This window comes from Adiantum capillus-veneris, chromosome 25 (assembly GCF_014529385.1).
Source record: "Adiantum capillus-veneris isolate H3 chromosome 25, ASM1452938v2, whole genome shotgun sequence".
In the NCBI taxonomy this organism is placed as follows: Eukaryota; Viridiplantae; Streptophyta; class Polypodiopsida; order Polypodiales; family Pteridaceae; genus Adiantum; species Adiantum capillus-veneris.
Window position 1 is genome coordinate 115023862 of NC_140955.1, and position 22637 is coordinate 115046498.

A 22637-nucleotide genomic window follows, 5' to 3' on the forward strand; every position below is an offset into this window, starting at 1 on the left:
TTAGCCTTCAGCCATTTGAAAAATCAAAACAACCTGTTGAAAGGAAGGGAAGGAAGAGGAAATCCACTGGAAAATGTCATTGATACTATAATACTGCAACTTCATCTTTGGTATCTTCTCATAAGAATCAAGATATGCTATTATTTTGTTATCATGGCTTGCTCATAGCTAGACTTTACCTCATGCTTGGTTTTCAACATAGAATGAGTGTGTTAATTACAATGAGGTATATTGATTACATGATAAATGTGTAAAATACGATCGTTAGTAGTGATTGTGCAATGATTTAAGGGGTTGTTTAGTTTTTTGAAAACTTGGGTGTAGTCCTACAAGTAGGAGAGTCTCTCAAAGAAAACTAAGAGGGTTTCTAGCTCACGATCCTCTATGCAGTGATCAAGTGTGCTCCGTGTTAGTCACAGAGGACTTTGATGACAATGATCTTCGTGCTGATGAAAGCAAGAGCACTTACATTGCCGTGATGTCATTGAATGAAGTAGATGCTCACATAGCTAGGAGGGAGGCAACCTTGAAATTGGCTCCAATCTTGGTTCCATGGGATTAGTCATCATGGGATTTGAGTTTAATTGTGGGATTAGTTTTCAATAGTGGAAAACCCGTTCACACTTTTGCAATTCACTCTAGGTAATAACGAATGTTTGAAGGGACTTGCTCGATTATTTTGTTGCGCGGAAATACTTGCTCGCCAATTTGTATAACCTGTTTTAACCAACAAAACAAGAATGTACTCCCATTTCAAAGTACATCAAATCAATCCAGAAGTCCACTTGATATTAGTATTTCATCATCAAAGGTCATCTCCCACTCTTTATTTTTCAATAGGTTGCATCCATCAAAGTAACTTACTTGCCTATTTATATTGCATATTCAAATATCTTATCTCCCAATATCTATATTTAAATAAGTTGCAACCTTTCTAAATGGTATTTGAGATCTGGACCGAGAATCAACGTCACCATTTCTTAGACAAGGGATTGAAGGGACAAGTACATTTACCCCACCATAAAAAAGATCTAAGAGACAATATATGATGCTTAGTCCATAAGAGATTATGTCTAAGAACGATTTCAAAGATATTCGAGAGGTGTTTTCATTTGTGATGAATCCTAAAGAAGTGATTGTGAGTGATACATCATCACCACCTTGTTAAAAGGAATGGACTACCCATATCTTGGAATGCTAAAATATCAATTAAAGAAAGATTGAACATTGTGTAGAAAAGGGTTAGACGCTTTTTATAGATATTGGCTTTTTGTGATAGATGCTTAGTACGTGTTTTAATTGTTGCAATATATACATGCTAGTGTTAGATTCCCCACGTTGGTAATGGGAGAAACTAGTGATTAATATTTTTTTGTGATACTGGCTATTCTTGATAGATTTTGTTTTGGATTTTGGGATAGCTTTTTGTGATAGACGGTTATGACATGTTTTAATTGTTGTGATATATATATGTTAGTGTTAGATTCCCCACGTTGGTAATGGGAGAAACTAGTGATCAGTATTTTTTACATATTTGGCTCGTTTATATGACATATATTATGCCTTAAACATCTGGTGAGGATCTTGAGTGGGATGACACTGATTGAATAACTAACAATACACTCTATATACAAATAGCATACTGCCCACTTTTTTGGCTTGCACATACACATGTGCAAGGATACGAGTTATGGTTATTCGCTTGTGATTGGTTGGTTTTTCTAATTGCAAGCTGATCGAGAGACAAGAGCCGACCTAGATTCGAGAAATGTGAACATTCTTGTTTTGTTGGTAAAAACTGATGGCCATGTGATCTTTGCCATATAAATTCACTACATTAATTGTAGCCATGATACTCCAACCAAGTCATTATGGTTAATCTCTATTTTGGATTATGAACTATTGTTGCACTGATCACATTACTATTCTACAATGACGCATGTCACTCTCAAAGCAACTAAGCATGTTTCACCATCTTACAAAAACACCCATCAGGGAAACTTTTTTCTTCGGGCACCCTTGCCACACTTGCCAGTCAAATTTCAGAACTTTGTTGTTTTTCAGGGTAATTTACTTCTACAAAATGGGAAAAACACCCTAACACATAAACTGCCAATCAAAATCCAACTTGCAAACAACTACAAAAGGACATCCAAGGGCAAACTATCTCACAGTACATAATAAACCAAAGGTTGTTCCGTTCTCATCAAAGTCCAGGTCGGGGGCTTGGAGATCTCAGCCCTTCGTTTGCTGCAATTTCCAGGCCAAAATTCTCAGTTGCAGCCCTTGGATGGGCGCCACATTAGCATGGAGAATGATTGCCAGGTTTTACAAACGATTTGATCGCATGTCAGCAGTCAGAATATTCACGAGCATTCGCCATGTCAACACATTGCAACTGAGCGGTCTGAGCAGTTGTGTCGATTGCACAAGCTGTATGGCCCCCACTCCCCTAGATTTGACAGCTGGGAATGGTCGCCTACTGACCTTTCCGTAATCAAGGCTCCCACCCTCCATTGGTCGCCCATGATTAACGGGAATGGTCAGTAGGCAACCATTCCCTACACCTTAAAGAGCTACATCAACTCTCTTTACTTGGAAGGTGTATCACACTAACTAGAATGCCTTCATCTTGTTAGCACATCTATTGTATACATGGTTTAAGCCATATATAGTAAATTTTTCACTGTGTCTAAGCGTTGCACTATCGTGATTGTACTCACCCCAATGGGTGGTAATCTACTGATTTGCCCATGTAGGAGTCTAGAATGTGCTCAACCCAGTGGAGGATAATCTGAGTGTTTGCTCATGCAAGTTCATATGAGCGTGCAGCTTCAATTGAGGGTTTGTCACCCTCGATTGCTAACTCCTGTGAAGGAAAATCGTTGAACGGAACAAGCCTCAACCCCAAAGATGCAACACCCATCTCTGCACTTGTGTGCAAACATATAGAGCCCTCACTCTACTCTTATGTAGAGGATGCATACTTCGTCACAGTCGCTGGTCGACTGATTCCGCAGACAGTCACCGGCTACAGCCCGCAACTATTTTTCCGCATGCTGACGTGTAAGCCGGGCAAAATATTCCGTTTCTGGGTGCTGAGCTGTCAGCCTCCCAGCAACAGTGACGGCTGGGAATGGCCGTTGGTCGACCCATTCTGCAGCAGGCTTTTCCGGCTGCCGTCAATCGCCTGACCTGCCGAATAGGCCTCCCAGCGCCCATTCCCTACACCATCACCTCCCTTAATATAATCTAGCCTCCTGATCTATATATCATGTGGCACCATATCAAATGCTGGCTAGAGATCCACAAGAGAGCTACACATTCCCTTTCCCCTCAATGACTGTTGGAATATGTGAGAGAGAGAGAGAGAGAGAGAGAGAGAGAGAGAGAGAGAGAGATGAAATGTCTCATTAAAGTAACATTAATGTTGGAATATGTGAGAGAGAGAGAGAGAGAGAGACCAAAAGGTTACATCCATGTGTAATTAACTCCGAGCATGGCAATCCATAGTTAAATAAAATAATGCTTCTAGGGTGTTGACTATTGCCTCCACTCAAAGGAGATGCATGTCAGGATTCTTGGTAAATATGTTCAACCAACTTCTTGGTGAACACCCATATAACTCTAACAACACAAAATTGTTATCCATGCTTACGAACCTTGAAAAAGGTGGCAATGTCAGATAACCATAAGCTGCCATTTGGGATGCCACATTACATCTGGGCATCTTATTCAAACTCCTGTGACTGCCAACGCCAAGCAAGCATTGCAGGATCTGTAAACACTCGAACTCTAAATTCAAGCCTGCCTGCTTAGACTAGGCCACTTCCGCGTGCTACAAGCATGATTTTCCTCCACATCATTGCATCTTTCACTCCCCAAATCCGGTTCATTCTTCGGCCGACAAGGTGTTCACTTGAAACTTTGGCCATCCTGAATGGAGAAGCAAACTCAGCTTCACTTTGAAGTCTTGATCCTACATGTTGCATCCATCCTGCACCACAATAACAGACAGCTAGTCTCAATGTTCAAAGACTGCACCATGCTTATCCACTTCCCAAGAAAAAAAAGAACATACCTCTGAGCAGTTGACGATTCCAAACTCCAATCCATCAACAAGGGCATGAAAGCTTGCTTCAACTATAGAAGAGTGTGCACCCACCTGCATCGCCAATGCAAAATCCCTTTTTCTAGTGTTTTTGTTAAGTTAGTTTCTTTCTTTTTATCCAGACCTTGTATAAGATTCACCATGACATAACTCTTTGGTCTCATAGGTCATTTTGGCCTTTAGAATTCGTTCATATAACATTTCATCTCTCTCTCTCTCTCTCTCTCTCTCTCTCTCTCTCTCTCTCTCTCTCTCTCTCTCTCTCTCTCTCTCTCTCTCTCTCTCTCTCAGCATCGGCGGAGGCTGCATCAGAGGATTCGGACCACTTTGGCTCGACATGCACGACGCCCGGTCAGACTACTGACCATGGAGGAGATTGATGAGATCCGCCAGTGACCGATGCTGGATCTCTTGTGATCTAGCTATCCCAGCTAGCTACTTAGTTCACACCTAGTAGTTTAGGATTCTATAGTATTTTATTGTGACATTTGTCATTTCATTTTTGTCATTGTTGTCATCTTGTTACTCTGACTCTGACTTTGTATCAGATCCACCACATTGTAACTTTCTGGTCTCATAGGTCACTTTGGCCTTTTGAAGACGTTAATATAACATTTCATTTCTCTCTCACATCGACCGAGCACTGGAGCTACAGAGATCCAGACGGCCACGATTGAGGAGAGGGGCTACACAGCATTGACGGAGACTACAACAGAGGATTCGAGCCATACTCTCTCGATATCCAGAGTGCAGATGAGGATGGATTCTAGTAGTAGTATCTAGTTCTTTTGTACCTAGACATGGTATTAGATTCACCATTTTGTAACAGATTGGTCTCATAGGTCATTTTGGCCTTTTGAAGACGTTAATATAACATTTCATTTCATCTCTCTCTCTCTCTCTCTCTCTCTCTCTCTCTCTCTCTCTCTCTCTCTCTCAGTAGAACAAGAAATGGAAACGGAAAAACCCGGAGTTTTGGGGACCTTCACTGGATCATCACGGGAGGACAAGCCGCAGTGATGGATGGAGGGACATGGAGAAGCCTCTGGTCTCTATGATCTCGCGGCTCATTAGAGCCAAGGCTTCAGTACAACGTGCTATTGTACAAGCAGAGCTAGCTGCCCCCCCACTAGTGGTTGAGGCGCTCGGCAGATCTGTCTCCTTCATACACCGCATGTGGGAACTTCCCAGAGACAGATATGCACGCCTTGCACTTGAGTCCTCTCAACAGTTAGCCATGCAGGGAGATACAGCATGCTGGTATGGGGAGATGACATCATGGTTTCAGGCACATGGGTTCAGCATAGACAGATTGCCTCCCTTCCAATACTCACTGGATGCGCCCTCTCTGACTCTTACACAGTCCGAGATTACCAGGCTCATTCGCCAGGACTTGACTCAGCTAGACACCAAGAGGACATGGATACAGCCAGCACAGGAGCTGGGCACGAAGATGGCTTTCTACAGAGAGCATCTCCTCCAGCTTACGGAGGATGGTTTTGTGACGAGGCCCAGATACATGGACACCCACTTGTCTCATGGGATACGTTGTGCTATTGGCCAGATACGCACATCTTCACACCACATACAGCGGAGTACCAGCAGAGGCCAGGACATCCCCCCTGTGTGACATCGAGCCTGAGACAGAGTTGCACTACACATGCCACTGCCCCGTCTACTACGAGATACGAGGCCGCTTCCATTGCTTGTTCAGAGAGGGCTTTCGACCATTCTCTAGAGTCATGCGGTACGAGGATCAGAGATGCCTGGGTTTGTTTTTGCTCGAGCTGCGCAGACACAGAGAGAGCCTGATGAGAGGAGAGACTAGCCAGTCTCAGCGACAGACCACAGACTTCTTTAGAGCTGCCACTGGACACCCGGAGGAGTTACTACCACAACAGAGCTTGTCGCCTTACACCAGAGGCACTCTGATTGACCGAGCGACTGAGCTGGGGAGATCCAGATGCCCACGACTGCGGAGGACTACACAGCATCGATGGAGGCTGCATCAGAGGATTCGGATCACTTTGGCTCGACATGCACGACGCCCGGTCAGACTACTGACCATGGAGGAGATTGATGAGATCCGCCAACGAGCGATGCTGGATCTCCTGTGATCTAGCTATCCCAACTAGCTATTTAGCTGCTTAGTTCACACCTAGCAGTTTAGGATTCCATAGTATTTTATTTTGTCATTCTGTCATTTTGTCATCTTGTTACTCTGACTTTGTATCAGATCCACCACATTGTAACTTTCTGGTCTCATAGGTCACTTTGGCCTTTTGAAGACGTTAATATAACATTTCATTTCATATCTCTCTCTCTCTCTCTCTCTCTCTCTCTCTCTCTCTCTCTCTCTCTCTCTCTCTCTCTGTGAAAAAGTCAGGGCTATATATTACTGAGTGCAATATAATCCCCAGCGGATGCCAAAATAGCCTATCACGTGGGGTGTACAAGCTGAAGGTAAGGAGGAGAGCCACTATAGTGACAACTCGACTAAAACAATCTCATGGTGGTCGGTGTGACGAGTGGAGGAGAAACCACCGAGGAGGGGCATAATGCCACGTAATCTGTCCCCCTGTAAGTGTGAAAAAGAGTGGTGATCGTGCCCAACGCCGAAGGAAGGCAAAACGGCGAGCCTCAGCTGCTCGAGATGCACCTGAGGAAGAATCCCACTGCCAAATCAGGGTGTGAATGATATCCAGCCAAATGGTTGTGAGGGTATCCTGAAGGAGCTATGGAGCCGCACTGAGAATGTGGAGACAACGAGCTCTCCAAACATTCCAAAGTGTAATACTAGTGATGACTGAAAAAACCTCATCACGTGTCTGAGAATCCCCTTGCCAAGCAATCTGTGGTAGCATAGCCAAAGTCCCTTGTTGATAACCAGCCGAGGTAAGCATAAAGGCCGGATCTCTGCCTGAGCCCTCGTAAAAAAGATGGGGGGCCGGGCATTGGCATCAACCATGAGACAGATCCCCAAGTAAGAAATCCATGCTGAACACCTGCTCTGCTAAGTAGAAAGCAAACTGCAAGCCACACTACATGGGAAGCTGAGCATGACCAAAGACAGTGTGCAGGTGACTCAGGGAGTCGTAAAGGACAACGAGTACATAACGGATCATGACCCATAGTAGCTAGCCAAGTCCCAACTGGAAGTCCCGCATGCGCAATTATCCACATGAAAAAAGAAATACGACGAGCCGCATGTAAATCCCAGATGGCGGACCAAAACTGCTGCAGATAGGCATGAGAGAGACCTGAATGTAACCAGAAACGCATACGAGTGGGCTGCTCTGGCTGCTGTCTCAATAATGCTAACCGTCCAATCCTGACAGTGTAATCAAAGAAGGATACAGGTGCACATGTAGGGTTAGAGTGAGGCCAATGCCACTCTCCTGGGTCCCAATATAGCTGAGATAGGGCACGACCCTCCCACACCCAAAGCCTCCAAAGTGCAGCATCAGCGGAAGCGAAACGAGGGTCAACACAACGACGCTTCCCGCGGGAGCCAACTACTCTGATTGCCTCCCATCGAGTTCCGGGAAGGATAGGATGTGGAAAGGTGGCATCATATGTCAATCTAGCATGAATCCCCTCAAATTGGGCAGTATCAACTGTGAACAGCATGGTGTCTAAACGAACTAATAAGAGACTGCTCTGAGCAAAGAGGCCTTCCCAGCCGCAATGGGGAGGCATCTGAACCGTGCCTCTCATGACTACATCCCACTGTGAAGGAAGGGCGGTGTCAATCTCAAGCAATCTGTCTGCCACCCCGCGACCAATATTATAATGCTCTACCACAACATCAGCATCTAGCATCCGTGTCTCATGAAACAACCGCATAGAGACAGCGGGGCCAGCGTCCCAGGCAGCCCAATCAATGTGAGTCTGCTCTCCAAGCTGACGGGGTGGATCAACCGAAGAATCAAGAACTGCAGCATTCCAAATGAGAGGCTGGCGCTCAATCACCTCACGACATGAGGGAGGTGAGCGTACGATAGCCTGTCGCATGGAAACCCAAATCTGAAGGAGTGATCGGATGAAGGGGGAGAGGGAGGTGGTGGACAAGGGGGCATCAGTAAAGAGAAAACGATACTATGTCTGCCAAGTATGACCATCTCTAGTGCCGAGTCGTGGAGTGACTGTGCAAAGAGCGGCCTGAAGAAGCATCTTCCAAGGTTCTTGTCCGGGAAAAAGACCCTGAACAATAAGCTTGGTAACAAGGGCGCGGCTCTGTAACTCCGGATCAATAATGCCAAGGCCTCCCTCTAACCTAGGACGAATGATCGTGGGCCAGCGGACTCGAGCACGGGTATCAATAGTCCCGTCTGTGCCACTCCAGAAAAAGTTCCGCACTAGGCGGCGGAGCGGAGCCATCACACCAGAATGTAACATCCAGCAAGAAGCCGTATACCATAATGTAGCCAGAATGACCTGGTTGGCGACCAATGCACGACCAACCAACGACAGATGGCGTGAAGACCAATGGCATAGCTTCCTACGAATAGACTGTAGCACGGGTGCAAACTGTTGCTGTGAGGTAACATGTAATCCAACCTGAAAGCCCACATATCTGTATGTCTGACCCGGTCGCAGCCATGTGAAACCATTAGCTACCCCCCAAGTAGGTATGTCATCACTGGCAACCAGTAACCCATAGGATTTATGCCAGTTAATGCGTGCACCACTGGCAATGCAAAAAACCTCTAGGGCCTCCCGCATGGCATCAAGAGCAGCTAGCAAATAGCGTAACATGAGCATAGTATCATCAGCAAACTCTTGATCGATAAGGTTTGGAGCTGTAGGTTGGCATGGTCAAGCCACAAAATGCATGACTCTGAGCACGAAGAAAGTCGGACATAGTCTCTCCTACAAACAGATACATATATGTTGCTAGAGGACATCCCTGACGGACAGATCGAGAAAGCTCAAAACTGCGACTGACTCGACCACCAATAGTAATAGCACTGCTGGCAGTCCTGAAGAGAGCGGAAATGTCTGAGATCCATCTCGAAGGGAAACCCATCCTGGCTAACGTTCCTTCGAGAAAGTCCCACTCAACACGATCGTAGGCTTTCTCGAAGTAAAGGATGAAAAAAGCGAGAGGCTCAGAAGATGATCTGGCCCACTCCACTGCCTCATAAAAAGTGAAGATATTATCCAGGATGCATCGATCCATGACAAAGCCTGTCTGAGAAGTATGAATAATATCGGGTAAGAACGGCCGCAAGCGATGGCTGATCATCAACGCTAATATCTTATAGACCGAAGGGAGTAGGGTAATAGGTCTCCACTGTCGGAGCTGAGTGGTGTCAGCCCCCTTCGAAATAAGAGATATGAGACCTGAACAAAGATCCGGATGCATATATCCTGATGCAAAGATGTCCTGACAACCGTGAAGCAGTGGTATATGCAATACATCCCAATATGTCAAAAAGAAAGCTCTAGTGAGGCCATCCTCTCCTGGACAGAAGGATGGATCAAGACTCTCTATAGCAGCATGGAGCTCTACAAGTGTGAAGGGTGCCAACAAGATCTCTGCCATAGTGTCTGTACAACGATGTCGCGTGTGATGCCAGATCTGCTCACGTGCATGTAAAACCTCAGTAGTGCATACATCAGCAGTGAACAATGTCTCAAAATAATCTGCAGTCATATCAAGTATAACATCAGGATGCATATGTAGTGTCCCCTGAGCATTGCACAAAGTCCGAAGGGTGGTGCCAGGAGGGCGCTCTTTATGCGCAGCAAAGAAGTCTTTATTCATCCGATCAGATTTAGCTATCCAATGAGATACTGAAGCATGATGAGTGAACTCAGACCTAGCCTCCTGTATGCGACGAATCTCCTCTGTGAGCTCTGTCTGTCTACCAGAAAGATAAGCATCCTGAGGCCACTCCTCGAGTAAGCGCTGAGTGGAACCAAGAGGGATGTGAAGATCAGACTCACGTACCCTCAACTGACGATGAATAATAGCGGTCTGAGCACGGCAATAAATACTAGACTGAGTAATGCAATGAGCAAGAAACTCTCCAGGAGGTCCACAATAAGAAGCATCTGTGGACCATAAGTCATGAATCTGCTGCTATAATACCGGAGTGATGAGAACACTGTCAGGGATGCGGCAACCTCTCCTCTGTGCAGAGGATCTAGTGAAGGAGATAAACAATGAGATGGGTAAATGATCTGAGAGGCTGGTTCCTCTCCATATAGTAGTGAATCCGCCTAGAGCTGCCGCCCAAGGGCCAATGTAAAAACGATCAAGACGCTCTAATAATCTCCCCTGCCGTCTCTGAAACCCCCAAGAGTAATGAAGTGTAGCAGGGTGGTGACCAAAAGAGGGTATATGCCAAGCGTCAACGCCCTGAATAGCTAGAAGAAATCGATCCCAAGCTGGCTACTCATCAGGAGAGATGGATGATAGAACTGGAGGTGTGGTGGCTCGCCAATCAGAATCGCTCTCAATGTTGTTGAAGTCGCCTCCAACAACCGAAGAGTCTACAGCAGGTAGAACAGCAGCCAAAGAGGACCAAAATGTAGCCCTCTCCCGAGGAGTAGTGGGTGTGCAGACTGACATAAAACCAATGATAGATTCCTGAATCCGAATAGAAACATAAATTGCTCTGCCAGCGACGAGGGTGCCATGTTGCTGAACTGAGGCCAAGTAACGTGGTCCCACTCAGATGCATACACCGCAACTCTGTCCATGAAGGCCCAGAGCAGGCTCCCAAAAAGTGCGGGCGCCCGAGGGCATGAGATTGCCAAAGGGAGTGGCAATCTTATGCTCCTGTACTAGCAATATATCCACAATGCCCACTACATGAGAGTGTAAATCTCTGCGAAGTAAAAGCTTACGGGAACCTTTTACCCGAGAAGTCTGTAAACCATTAGCATTCCAAGAAACTACATGTAAATCCATAGACTACATGAAAGAGTATGAATAGCATCTGACTAACTGCGCATCTTCTTGGAGGCAACTGGGCCATCCAAGGGGTGGGCTCAGGCGGTAGAAAAGCTACCCGCCAGCCCTCTCTAAAATATGATGTCTCATTGCACAAACTGCGGACCTCAGCTTGTTTACATTGCATTACCGATGCTGCAGCTTTGACACCCCAAATGCGCATAGACATAGGAAGCACCACAGCTGAGGATACATGAATGACCATAGGCAGTGAATTGCAAGCATAAACATCACTCCACTCCATAGCACCAATACATGAAGGGTAGTGAGGAGACAAAACATCAAGAGTGGAAGGAGACAACCATGAATGAAGCTGAGCCATAGTCTGTGAGTGCACAAAATGTAGAACCCGATCCTCGGACCATTCCTGAGCAGCGTGGAATGGAAGGAAAAAGGAATGGGTAGGCTGAGAGCGACTGCCTACTAAAGAGGGAACACAACCTATCTTGTGATGCAGAAGATAGAGCTGCACCCGCAATGGTCCTTCCAAGTCACCGCACATCTCAGCCCGATGAGTGCCCCAGGAAAGAGGGCAACAGCTGAGAAAACTACGTGAGACGTATGTATGAGCTGCTGAGGGAGGAGGACCAGGAGGCGGATGGGGGAGAGTAAGGGCGAGAGGAAGACGAGGAGGGAGAGGAAGTAGCGGTGGATGATCCATCTGCATAGGAACAGGGGCCTCGGGAAGAGGGGAAGGAGCGGGCGGAGGAACTGCAGGTGAAGGAGGAGCTGCTAGCAGAGGCAAGTTGTCCTGCTGCGAAGAAGAAGAATGGTGAGGAGATGCAGGGGGTAAGGGGGTGGTGGAAACCTGAGAGGGAGCTGGAGAGATAACACTAGGAGCTGGCTGTGCTGCTGGTTGCTGATGAGAACGAAAGGAATGATTACGACCCGCTGTCTGCCATGCTGCCTCAGTGTGAGCTGAAGCAGAGGGAGGAACGGGAGGGGCTGGAGCTCGAGGAGCGCTTGTAGACTACTGGGTGCTTGAGTAGTAGATAGGTGAGAAGGAGGAACCGGCTGTTGACGCTGACCAAGTGGCTGAGCATGACTGCCGCGGGCCGGCTGTTGCTGCCGCCAATGTCGTGGCTGGGTGGGGCAATCTCGCACCAAGTGTCCCATCTCGTGACAGCGTAAGCACTGTCCTGGGCGGCCATTGACTACCATCTGGAGAGAGTAGTCTCGATCGCGCACAGCCACAGTAACTCTATCTGGTAATGAAGTATCCCCAAACACCAAGACCTGAATGCGAGGTGGGCCAGACGAGAAGATGCAAGATCCTGGAACTATCGTGCCAAAATGAGCAGCAATCATCTGGAGGAGATGATCATCGATAAAATGGAGAGGCATATCCGGGAAGGAGAGCGTCAGAAGGAATCTGGGAATAAGGTGTCGACTGTCAAACTCCTCGGTGGAAAATTCGGGGTACCACCTCGTCAAGTATAACATCCTGCGATCAAAGAGTATCGGAGAGCGAGCCAGGAGAGCTAAGGCGGTGGCGAGATCTGAAAGATGTACCATGAATATGCCTCTGCCAAGAAGTGTAAGCTCCGAGATCCGTCCCTGAGTAGTACCCAATGCAGTCTGACACCAATCACGTATAGAAGATCGGGGTGGAGACTGTCCAATCATCCGGCCAACTAAGGCATGCTGAGCCAAGTGTTGTACTTTGGAGTCAATGCATGTCAATAGGTCGCCAGTGCAGTCCATGCGACAGGCAAGTGGTGATGGAGCGCTGTGAGGAGCACTTGAGACCGGCATAGCCGCCATGAAGAATAGGCGAGACTGGCCTCTCTCTCTCTCTCTCTCTCTCTCTCTCTCTCTCTCTCTCTCTCTCTCTCTCTCTCTCTCTCTCTCTCTCTCTCTCTCTCTCTCTCTCTCTCTCTCTCTGTGTGTACAACAAGAAATGGAAACGGAAAAAGCCGGAGTTTAGGTCAAGGTCAAAGCGGTCAAGAAAGGGTGTTTCTTTTAATTAAAATATTATCTTAGTGTACAAACTATTATAGGACTTAAACATGCACACACCCACCCACACAGCCACCCAAAATGCTTAAAAGCCACAAAAAGTGTGTTAAGATGCTACAAGACTCACTCTCAAGTACCCGGTCAACCTTGGAAAGAGAGGGAAATCATTACGCATAGAGCACAATCTGTGTACAGAGAAACGCAAGTGCCTAAAAATGATACCAAGGCTAAAAGATAATTGATTGAGGATAAAAGGTTACATGCAGATTTTTTACACTAAAAAAAAACAAAGGTAAAAGACACCGTTTCTCCGAAAATGGAACGGTGGGAAACGGCCTCTGAGGCACCAGAGGCATACTACTTGATTTTGCGATAGAGTTGGGGCGGTCCCGTCGCCCAGAGAGACTGATGTTGCTGATTTTGGCTATAGTTGTCTTTGCGATCGGGCTGTGAAAAGCGAGCGCTATTTGAAGATTTGTTACCAGGGAGAAAATTCCGTGTAGGGCGTCAATTATCGCCAAGACGCTCCACATAGGCAATTGCAGCATCCAAGGTGGTAGGGTTGTATTTATGCACATCGTCCTTCAGGTTGGGTTTGAGTTCGTCAATAAAGCTGTGAAGTTTATCAAAGGGACTAAGGGTCTCTATCTCTAGAGTTAGCCTTTGGAACTCTGTGATGTATACGGCCAAGGAACCTGTCTAGCTCAGGCGGCGAAGAGAGGACCGGGCATGAAAATCCGCATTGGCAAGTTCGAACGCCTTGCGAATAGCATGCCGGAATTTATCCCAAGAAGGTGTGTGTTTACCATCAGCAACCCGTCGTTGCCACCAAAGAAATGCTATGCCTTTGAGCAGAGAACTAGCAAGTGCAACTTTTTTACTCTCGATCGAATCTGTGTTTGATAAGTAAACCTCCATTTTGAACAGCCATTGGTCCAGCACGCGCTTGTCGTAGCGACCATTGTACGGTTCCGGCAATTTAACATCAAGCTTCTTCTTCTGTGCAGCATTAAAAATTTTATAAAGTAATTGAAGTTCGCGATTGTCTACCTCTTCAGTTGGATCTGGTTCGTTTGGTTCGTCCATTGAAGCTTCGGAAGAAGGTGTTGAAGATGCTGCATTAGTAGTTCGAGAAACAGCAGGTCGACTTCGAGAAGTGTTTTCCGTGTGCATCTCATCCAAGCGAGTGTAATGTGATGCGAGGCTTATGGAAAGTGTGGCCATCTGCTCCTTGATAAGAGTAAGGGCATCATCAGATTGACCACCTCCATCCTGAGAATTTGGCATGGTTACGCCTCAAAAGGAACTCGAACACGTGCAAGTTATGTGAACAGGTTCTGGGACAACCTCTGGAATTGGTTTTTGGTGCCAGTGAGTCGGAAATAATGATAATTTCGGGTTTGGTAACAAGTTCTCGGAAGAGGCTCTTATGGGAGTACGTCAAGGTAGCTCAAGTATGGCTCTGGCACGCGGAACTCGTTGACGTCGGCATCCATGCAACTGTGAGCACGAAGAGGAGCACCTAGAGCACCTAATAATTTTGGGGCCTTTTAAGTGATTAAGTGTGTTCACATGGGCTTTAAAAATTTAGGGCATGTCAGTCAATGTTGGCCGGCCACTTTGGGGCTGAAATTTTGGGGTATTTTAATAAGTTAAATTCTCAATCTTATAAGGGTGCTGCCATCGTAAAATAAAGCCTCAGTGTAGAATATTGGCCAGCATAAAAAAATTCACCAGGCAGCGCTTGAGCCAGCGCTGAATTCAGCCAGCGAAGAGTTGCAGCAAGGGGGGAAAAAAACCAGCCAGCCCTGAAAATTCAGCAATTTGGGAAAGGGTGTCAGCGTGGAAGAAAAGAGGTGTGACTCTAGGAAAGGGGTGCGATCTTTGGGAAGGGGTGGCTTCCTTGGTGCCCTCTCACGAAGAGGTGCCCTTTGGATATGCAGCAGCCAACAAAGGGAATTCAGCCCCTTGCCGAGTGAATGGGCACACAGGCGAAGTGACACACCCGTATGCGAAAGGGTGCGAGCAAGGTGAAGAGGTACCGTCCTTTTGCATGAAGAGGTGCGCGCACAAACTCGAAGGGACACCACCCGATGAGGAGGCCAGGTACGTGGCACTCCCACACATCCACATTTGCATCCCTGTCCTTTGTTCTATATGTATGTAATTGGAACAGAATAAATTTAAGTTACCTCATACGCGTAGTAGAAGTATACCATCTTTCCTCTGCGGCCATACAACACACTAGGTGAGTGTCACGGGTAGGGTCGGCAACGGCGAGGCTAAGTAGACGCCGAGTCCAAAGGCCCGGGAAAAAAATTTGCTCTGATACCACTGTGAGGATTCTAGGTACTAATCTTTAATTAAGTACTTAAACTCATGATTAAGACTTAAGAAACTTGAATTTGAACTCAGAAACAAGACTTAGAGGACTCTGTGTTTGATTGATTGAATGTGTGATACAAGGGCTCCTTATATAGGAGACGAAGAGACATAAATGAAAAGACACGTCTCTTGGTGAAGAGACACAACTTTAGACGTAAAGACACATCCTTTTGGCGAAGAGCTGCAACCATTGGGCGAAGAGTCGCACCCAGACACGTCCTTTGGGCAAAGGGGTGTGCATTGTGACCATCCAAGCGCAGGGGTCCTCCTTGGCATGGCACTTCGCGTATCTGCAACTAGGAGTAGATGTATTGCTGTTAACATAGTCACAATCGTGACATACTACCAGAGACAGATATGCCAGGGTGGCTCTAGAGTCCTCCAGACAATTAGCTCTTAATGGGGATACATCATGCTGGTATGCACAGATGGCATCATGGTTTCAGACACATGGTTTCACCATGGACAGGTTGCCTCCTTTTCAATACTCTCTACAGGCACCCTTGAGGTCTCTGACGCAGGTAGAGATTAATAGACTCATTCGTCAGGATCTGATCCAGCTGGACACGAGGAGGACATGGATAGAGCCGATACAAGAGTTGGGCACAAAGATGTCTTTCTATAGAGAGCATCTTCTCCACCTCACGGGGGATGGGTTTGTGATTCGACCTAGCTATATGGACACGCATCTTTCTCATGGTTTGCGTTGTGCCATTGGCCAGATACGCACGTCCTCACATCAGCTCGAGATTGAGACTGGTAGATTCAGAGGGACACCAGCAGATAGCAGGATATGCCGCTTATGCCATCTAGAGCCAGAGACAGAGGAACATTACATATGTCATTGCACAGTGTACTATGAGATACGAGGCCGTTTTCATTGTCTATTCAGAAAAGGTTTTGAGCCTCTATCTAGGGTCATGAGTTATGAGGATCAGAGATGTCTTGGGCTATATCTACTTGAGTTACACAGGCATAGAGAAACTTTACTGAGGAGAGCTGAAGAGAGACAACCCCAAGAGACAGATCACAAATTTCTTTACACTAGATATTGTACACCCAGAAAAACAGACAGAGGAGCAGCCAACAGTGGAGAGGTCTGCCCGCACTACTGGCATTCTCATAGACCGAGCATTGGAGCTAGGGAGATCTAGACGACCCCGATAGAAAAGAGGAGCTACACAGTTTCGAAGGAGGCTACAGCAAAGGATTCGAGCCATACTTTTTCGTCGTCCAAAGTGCAGATGAAGATGGATCTCTATGAATATGGATCTCTACTTCCCTCCCATATTGTCTACACATTGTACTGCTTAGTTCACACATTTCACGCCTTTCACCTTTCACACCTATCAGCTTAGTTTAAGATTCCGCAGTATTTATATTTTGTTATCCTAGTTTAATTTATTTTGTTAATCTGACTTTGTATCAGATACACCGCATTGTAACTGTCTGGTCTCATAGGTCACTTTGGTCTTTTGAAGACGTTAATATAACATTTCATTTCATTTCATCTCTCTCTCTCTCTCTCTCTCTCTCTCTCTCTCTCTCTCTCTCTCTCTCTCTCTCTCTCTCTCTCTCTCTCTCAAAAGTAGGGCACCATCTCTCATGAGCATTGTACTATAATTCTTTATATAAATAAAAGAAATGCCTATTCAAGGGCTTGTACCACGTAGGGGAGGAACTCTGCCTCTCCATCTCTCCTGATCCTGTCTCTACCCCTCAGTCTCTCCTTCTCCTAATTAACCTGTCTAATATCTACATTATCTAGGCGCTAACATTCTAGTTTTCACAGCTCGAGTATTGTTTTACTGTCCCGCACCACCTGGGCAGTGGTCCCGCCGGCTACAGCAAGCACGACCACCAAGACAGACAGGACATGCTTAAATGGTCCAATTTTTTAATCCATAATCTTTTTCCCCCATGCCTCCCCACTTATAAAATACTCCACCCCTTGAAACTTCACACCTCCATTCAAGACATTTGGGCTCTCTCCCTCCCCCACCCCCTCACCCTCTCCAGCTCCCTCCCTCTCAAGCTCTCATTGCTCAAGAGTCGAGACTGGCCACTCAAGGCTCAAGCTCTCTCCCTTTCTCCATTAGTGCTCTCCATCATCCATGGCTACCTCTTCTCATGCACGTTCCTCGTCTCGTGTGGGCAACACTCAAACACCAAAGGAGTAGTTATGGTGGGATAAGATGACTTCCTAGAGCACTTTTTAGGCGGCGGGAGATGCTCGCCCATGGGCTGAACAGCCTTCAAATTGGGTTTCTTGTGTGTTCGAGTCAAAGGACTCTAATACTACTTGTAAGCTATATTGAATCACAGGAGTTAGAAATTGCATTATTTAGGTGTATTCTATGCCTCTCGTTCCACACCATTCCCGTTCCGCATTCCACGTAACTCCGGTCGAGGAGAGTGAGCACCTTGGCTTTCTCTCTATGATCACCCCAGTGCTCTCTTTGAATAAGGGCATTTGTGTAGCTCTTTGCATTCATTATCACACCATCTATTCTCTAGCATAGTCCTTCAAGGTGGTGCAACGCATCTTACGAGAGCATACTGGGGGGGGAAGCCGCTAATGTTTGCAATGGATATAGAGAGGATAGCTGGCCAACGAGTGTCCCTAAGGGTTCCCAGGGGTCCATCCATTAGAGGCCCTCATAAGAATGGTGAGCATAGACATTGGCAATATCACATATGAATTAAATGGTGCTATGAGGTGTTCATAAACGTGTTGCGTGTAGATGGAAAATAAGGAAGACAATGCCAAGAATTTATCATATGCACCAATAGGTAATGAGGGGTTGGTGAAGTGTGTAGCTCAATGTACCATCTCTCTAGATACGAGGACATTTTTTATTGTGCTACCTCCCTCTGACTATCCGTGCGATTCATGTCATGCCCTAAATTAGGCCATCGTGGCATTCCACTATAAAAAACGAAACAACGTTGTGACCAAAGTTGAAAGAGATGGCAACCATAACTAGTGGGTGTCTCGGTGTCCTTTGAAACCCTCTCAAATCCTATGTCCAACAAGTGTACTATCTTGAACTCCTCGAAGTCATATATCTCAAATTTTATGTTGTGTCTCCACATTGTCTATTGCCCTACATCTCTAGAGTTATGGCATAAACTCGGTACGCAAATCTTTGTATTGATGTATGGTCGTGCATGTGTGTGGTATGTCGGTGTATGGGGAACATATATTGGTACCTAGTTCTACACCCACTATTGGCCACTGATGACGTTAGTGGGGACGTCGTAGTACTCTAGGCAATACTATGCATGATGGAGTTGATGGTTATATTGTCTTGTTAGTGACTACAATGAGTCTTTTAGAGTTTGTCACCTCTCTAGCCGGATCAAAACTGAGTATCTCTTTCGAAGAATGCCTGGTCTCCATAATGGTCACCTTTGCGTGCTTCTCCTCTGGCTTGTGTTTACACAAGTTAGAAGGGAGCCCACTCTTTGTAAGTCATATTGTCATCGTGAATAACAAAACTCTCAGAGAGACCTTGCTAGCTCATAAGTGTGATTCTTGGGTTGGGGGTGCACGCGTTGTGCATGCGCTACTGCCATGTGTATGTTGCTCTATGTATGTGATAGTGACAACAAAAGCAAAAAGCGTGCACCTCTAACATTATGCCTCCTTGCCATTTGAAAAACACTCTCTCTAGGCACAAACTTCCGCCAAACACACACGATGGTCTCCTTTCCCCCAACTCCAGCCTTGCATTTTCAGAATTGCGAGCACCCCCAACCCAAAACACACCACAAGGCGACATGTAGAGCCCAAGGTTTGGAATTACAAGCCTTGGTCTCTACAAGATGGTCTCCTTTCCCCAAATCAAGCCTCATATTTTTGGAATTGCGAGCACCCGCCAACCCAAAAGAAACCGCAAGGCGACATGTAAATCCCAAGGCTTGGAATTACAAGCCTTGGAAATACACCACACAAACAAATCAAAAGACACAGAAAAACCATCATTTTCAGCCTACAAAACTCATCTCTCAAAAGACACCAAAAACAACACAAAACTCCAATCTCTCACTCTTTCTTGTGGCTCACCTCCAATTGGACATGCACACACAAACTTGCCCTACAAAAAACCCGAGTCTCTTCCCTTGATTCTCCGTCAACACACATCCATAAGAACTTCAACGTTGTCACACACGAGTCTACACACACATTTGATGGGAGGAACCCTAAATCACTTCTTCATTCACCCAAAAACAAGAAGGAAAAAGAGCAGGACTGCATGGAAGCACCCACAAGAAAGTTGTTGTCTCCTTCGTTAAGCAATCCCCCCCCCCTTGATCATCATGGCACCATGATTGATGTGGATTTTTTGACCATTTTTAGCCAAATAATGCCATTTTACTGCTATTTTTGGCATTGTTGACCCTAAACCACTGCCTCGTTTGCACCTAAGTTCTACACTCCTGGCTCCAAAGAAGCATCTTTGTATGCAATACTTACATTTCACTTGTTAACATCAACTGAACCAGTCAAATTCGTCAACAGCATTAAGAGAAAATAATCTGAATTCAAGCAGATGCAGATAACAAAAGACAGACTCAGCAATGCCAGCACTCAAACATGATCACCTATCAGTAGGACTTTTAGAACCAAAAAGTACATTAGTTTTCAAGATAGAAGACCATGCCTCATCACACGTGGTGCCTTTCCTTCGCGTCGCCCCAAAAGCAGTCAGTTTTGTTTGTGTCTTATTGGTCATAATTTCTGCCTTGCAAACACTAAAAAATTCAGCATCTTTTTTATTTGAGCCTGGCCATCCACCCTCGATATACTCCACACCTTACCAACCAAAATAGGAGATGGTCACTACCCCCTTAATTTGAATAGTTAAACCCTTAAAGTAGGCAATAGGCCTAATTAAGCAACTAACCAAGCTACTTGAGTGCACGTGCGATCTTAAGCTTATCTGCTAATGTAAGAGAAATTCCCACCATCTGCATCAGACATTGTCAACCGTCAGGCCACTTCACTCTCCTGTGTCTATGAGCCACAATGTTTAAACCATAATTTCTGTCAAGGTAAAACAGAGCTCAAGTGTGACGCTGACTCCTTACCTGAGCACCATCTCTTTATGCAGTGTCATATATTGAAATGTAAGGTGTCGGTGCAGAAGTTTAATAATCCAAAGGCTCAAGCATCTGTACTGGGTCAGGAAGAGTCTACAATTGACAGAAAATAGCCAAAGAGACCATATTAATAAATGTGGCCTGAACAAACTGCACAACTTTGCCTGCACTTTTTGCCTCTTTGCCAGCTAGAACTTCTTCACAGTAGAACCATACAGTCTTTAAGTATTTAATAACAAAAGAGTATTACTAGTATTGCTGAGCAGCAGATCCTCTGGAAATTGATGGGTCTTGCCAAGCTTTCTCTGTTCAAGACATACATGTCATGTAAACTTCAGCACATGGCATAAGAAATTCTTGTTTCGCTAAATATATAATGTCCATCCTTAAAGAACAAGAAGTTGACCACTACGATAGGGACACAATGTCTGATATGAAGTACTCCTCTGACAAATTGTACAATAAACATGGCTTCAGATGACTGACAGCAAGCTTAAAAGGCCAGAAATACTCAAAAATCTTGCAAATGTCTCCCATATATCCCAAAATAGAATATGCATTGGAAGTTTGATTGGGTACCCTTTACCAATACTGACGGAGAGTTTGCCAATCATTGTTTACTGAGAAAATGTATTTTAGAAGCACAAGACTCAATATTTCAAACAGAGGAAGAGCATTAAGGCCAGCGTTGCAATGTAGGCACAAAAAACAGGTACATTAATATCCCCAGTACTTAAAAAGACAGAATTACGCCTCATTAACAACCCACGTTCATTACATGGAGAAAAGATTCGTATCTGAGGGCAAGCAAAAACTGACAATGCAGTATGATCAGCAATATGGACATGGAAGCACAGAATTGATCTACCTGAGAGGGAGAGACTCATATACCTAAGAAGCCTAGAGGGAATGGCGATGCTGGGAAAGAGGGTGGCAAGAGAAGGCAGAAGTTCATTCTTCAGGCAGGAACAAGGGATGCAGCCATGACAACCTTCTCCAGAAACCGGAAGCAAGCTCCCCAGCAATGCAGAGAATGGCGCGCAGGCTCTTCAGCACTCCAAAGTTTCAATTTTCAACCCAAAAATTTCCTGGCAACAGTTTACGGGTCCTACTTTAAGATTCCCTCAACAGCAATAAAAACTAGTAGGTGATTCAATTCATATAAAGGAAAGTAAGAGGAGAATCAATGGCAATTCTCATGCACCTTTGCCGTCGCCACATGAACGTCAGAATCTGAATTCGCGCCGCCAGATAAGCTGGGTGTATGGCAGAGGAGAGAGAACGGGCGCGTATGGCAGCACTCAGAGGAGAGAGAAGGGAGGCTGACCCTCAGCACTAAGGGGCACGGGAGCTTTAAGGAAGCCCAGGCGGTGGGATCAAGGGTGCGGAAGTGGGGCGCGTTGGTTGAGGGCATCGGAGCACTACACGTGGCAAAAAAAGTAAACTTGGACGGGTTTTGGTAAACGGGAGCACCAGGAGGTAAACTCGGACGGGAGGGTGACGTGGACAAGAAACGTGGCGCAAATGGGCTGAGGTGGAGTCCCAGTGGCAAATGGGGGTGGGGGTGGGCTGAGGTGGACGGCCTGCACTTCATGATACCTCATACGTTGCATGCATGCGGATGGAACCCCGAGGATGGGGGGTGAGTGACTGCGTTTAGGGCATTCAAGCAGAGGGAGTTTTGCTGCAAGCTCATGCGAGAGGGCCTGGGGGAGGGCCTGCATTGCGTTAGACGAGCCATCTGGGGTCTACACAGACGAAGATTGGAGCCAGGTGGAGATTGTGGCACAGGTACAGATTGGGACGGTAGGCGGGATTACCAGGTATGTGTCTGTGTTGTGTGTGTGTGTGTGTGTGTGTGTGTGTGTGTGACACCGCCCCAAAACCACCTCCAAGAAAATATGTTTTTATCGTCTGTTGCTTGTCATGTTGCATCACACACACACACACACACACACACACACACACACACACACACACACTCTATGAGCCCACGGACAACAACAATTTTGTAGAGAACCGGGCAGCAGGTTTGTGTGTGTGTGTGGAAGAGAGAGAGAGAGAGAGAGAGAGAGAGAGAGAGAGAGAGCTGTGTCCCAATGCCTTCTGCTT

General features: G+C 46.1%; 1 protein-coding gene across 2 annotated transcripts; it reads right to left on the reverse strand.

Annotated features, from left to right (window-relative positions):
* Window positions 1-3397: 3397 nt before the first annotated feature.
* On the reverse strand, window positions 3398-21876 carry LOC147425500 (uncharacterized). Of its 2 annotated transcripts, XM_086499689.1 has the most exons (8): window positions 21730-21876; window positions 21417-21613; window positions 20776-20830; window positions 20514-20618; window positions 20330-20393; window positions 20087-20163; window positions 4082-4165; window positions 3398-3997 (listed from the first exon to the last, which is right to left on the reverse strand). In XM_086499689.1, exons 6-8 carry the CDS (start codon window positions 20156-20158, stop codon window positions 3980-3982), a joined length of 174 nt encoding a protein of 57 aa, XP_086355815.1. In that variant the 5' UTR covers window positions 20159-20163; window positions 20330-20393; window positions 20514-20618; window positions 20776-20830; window positions 21417-21613; window positions 21730-21876; the 3' UTR covers window positions 3398-3979. The 2 variants fall into 2 exon arrangements, with proteins under 2 accessions (XP_086355815.1, XP_086355816.1); XM_086499690.1 differs by lacking the exons at window positions 20514-20618; window positions 20776-20830; window positions 21417-21613; window positions 21730-21876 and having other exon boundaries at window positions 20087-20238; window positions 20330-20398.
* Between the last annotated feature and the right edge of the window lie 761 nt (window positions 21877-22637).

Bases quoted from the DNA above. Each gene is read 5' to 3' on its own strand.
- LOC147425500 (XM_086499689.1), bottom strand. From the start codon at position 20,158: ATGACCAATAAGACACAAACAAAACTGACTGCTTTTGGGGCGACGCGA. The intron at 4,166-20,086 runs GCATGGTCTTCT...TTGGCGATGCAG, and splicing joins AAGGCACCACGTGTGATGAG to GTGGGTGCACACTCTTCTAT.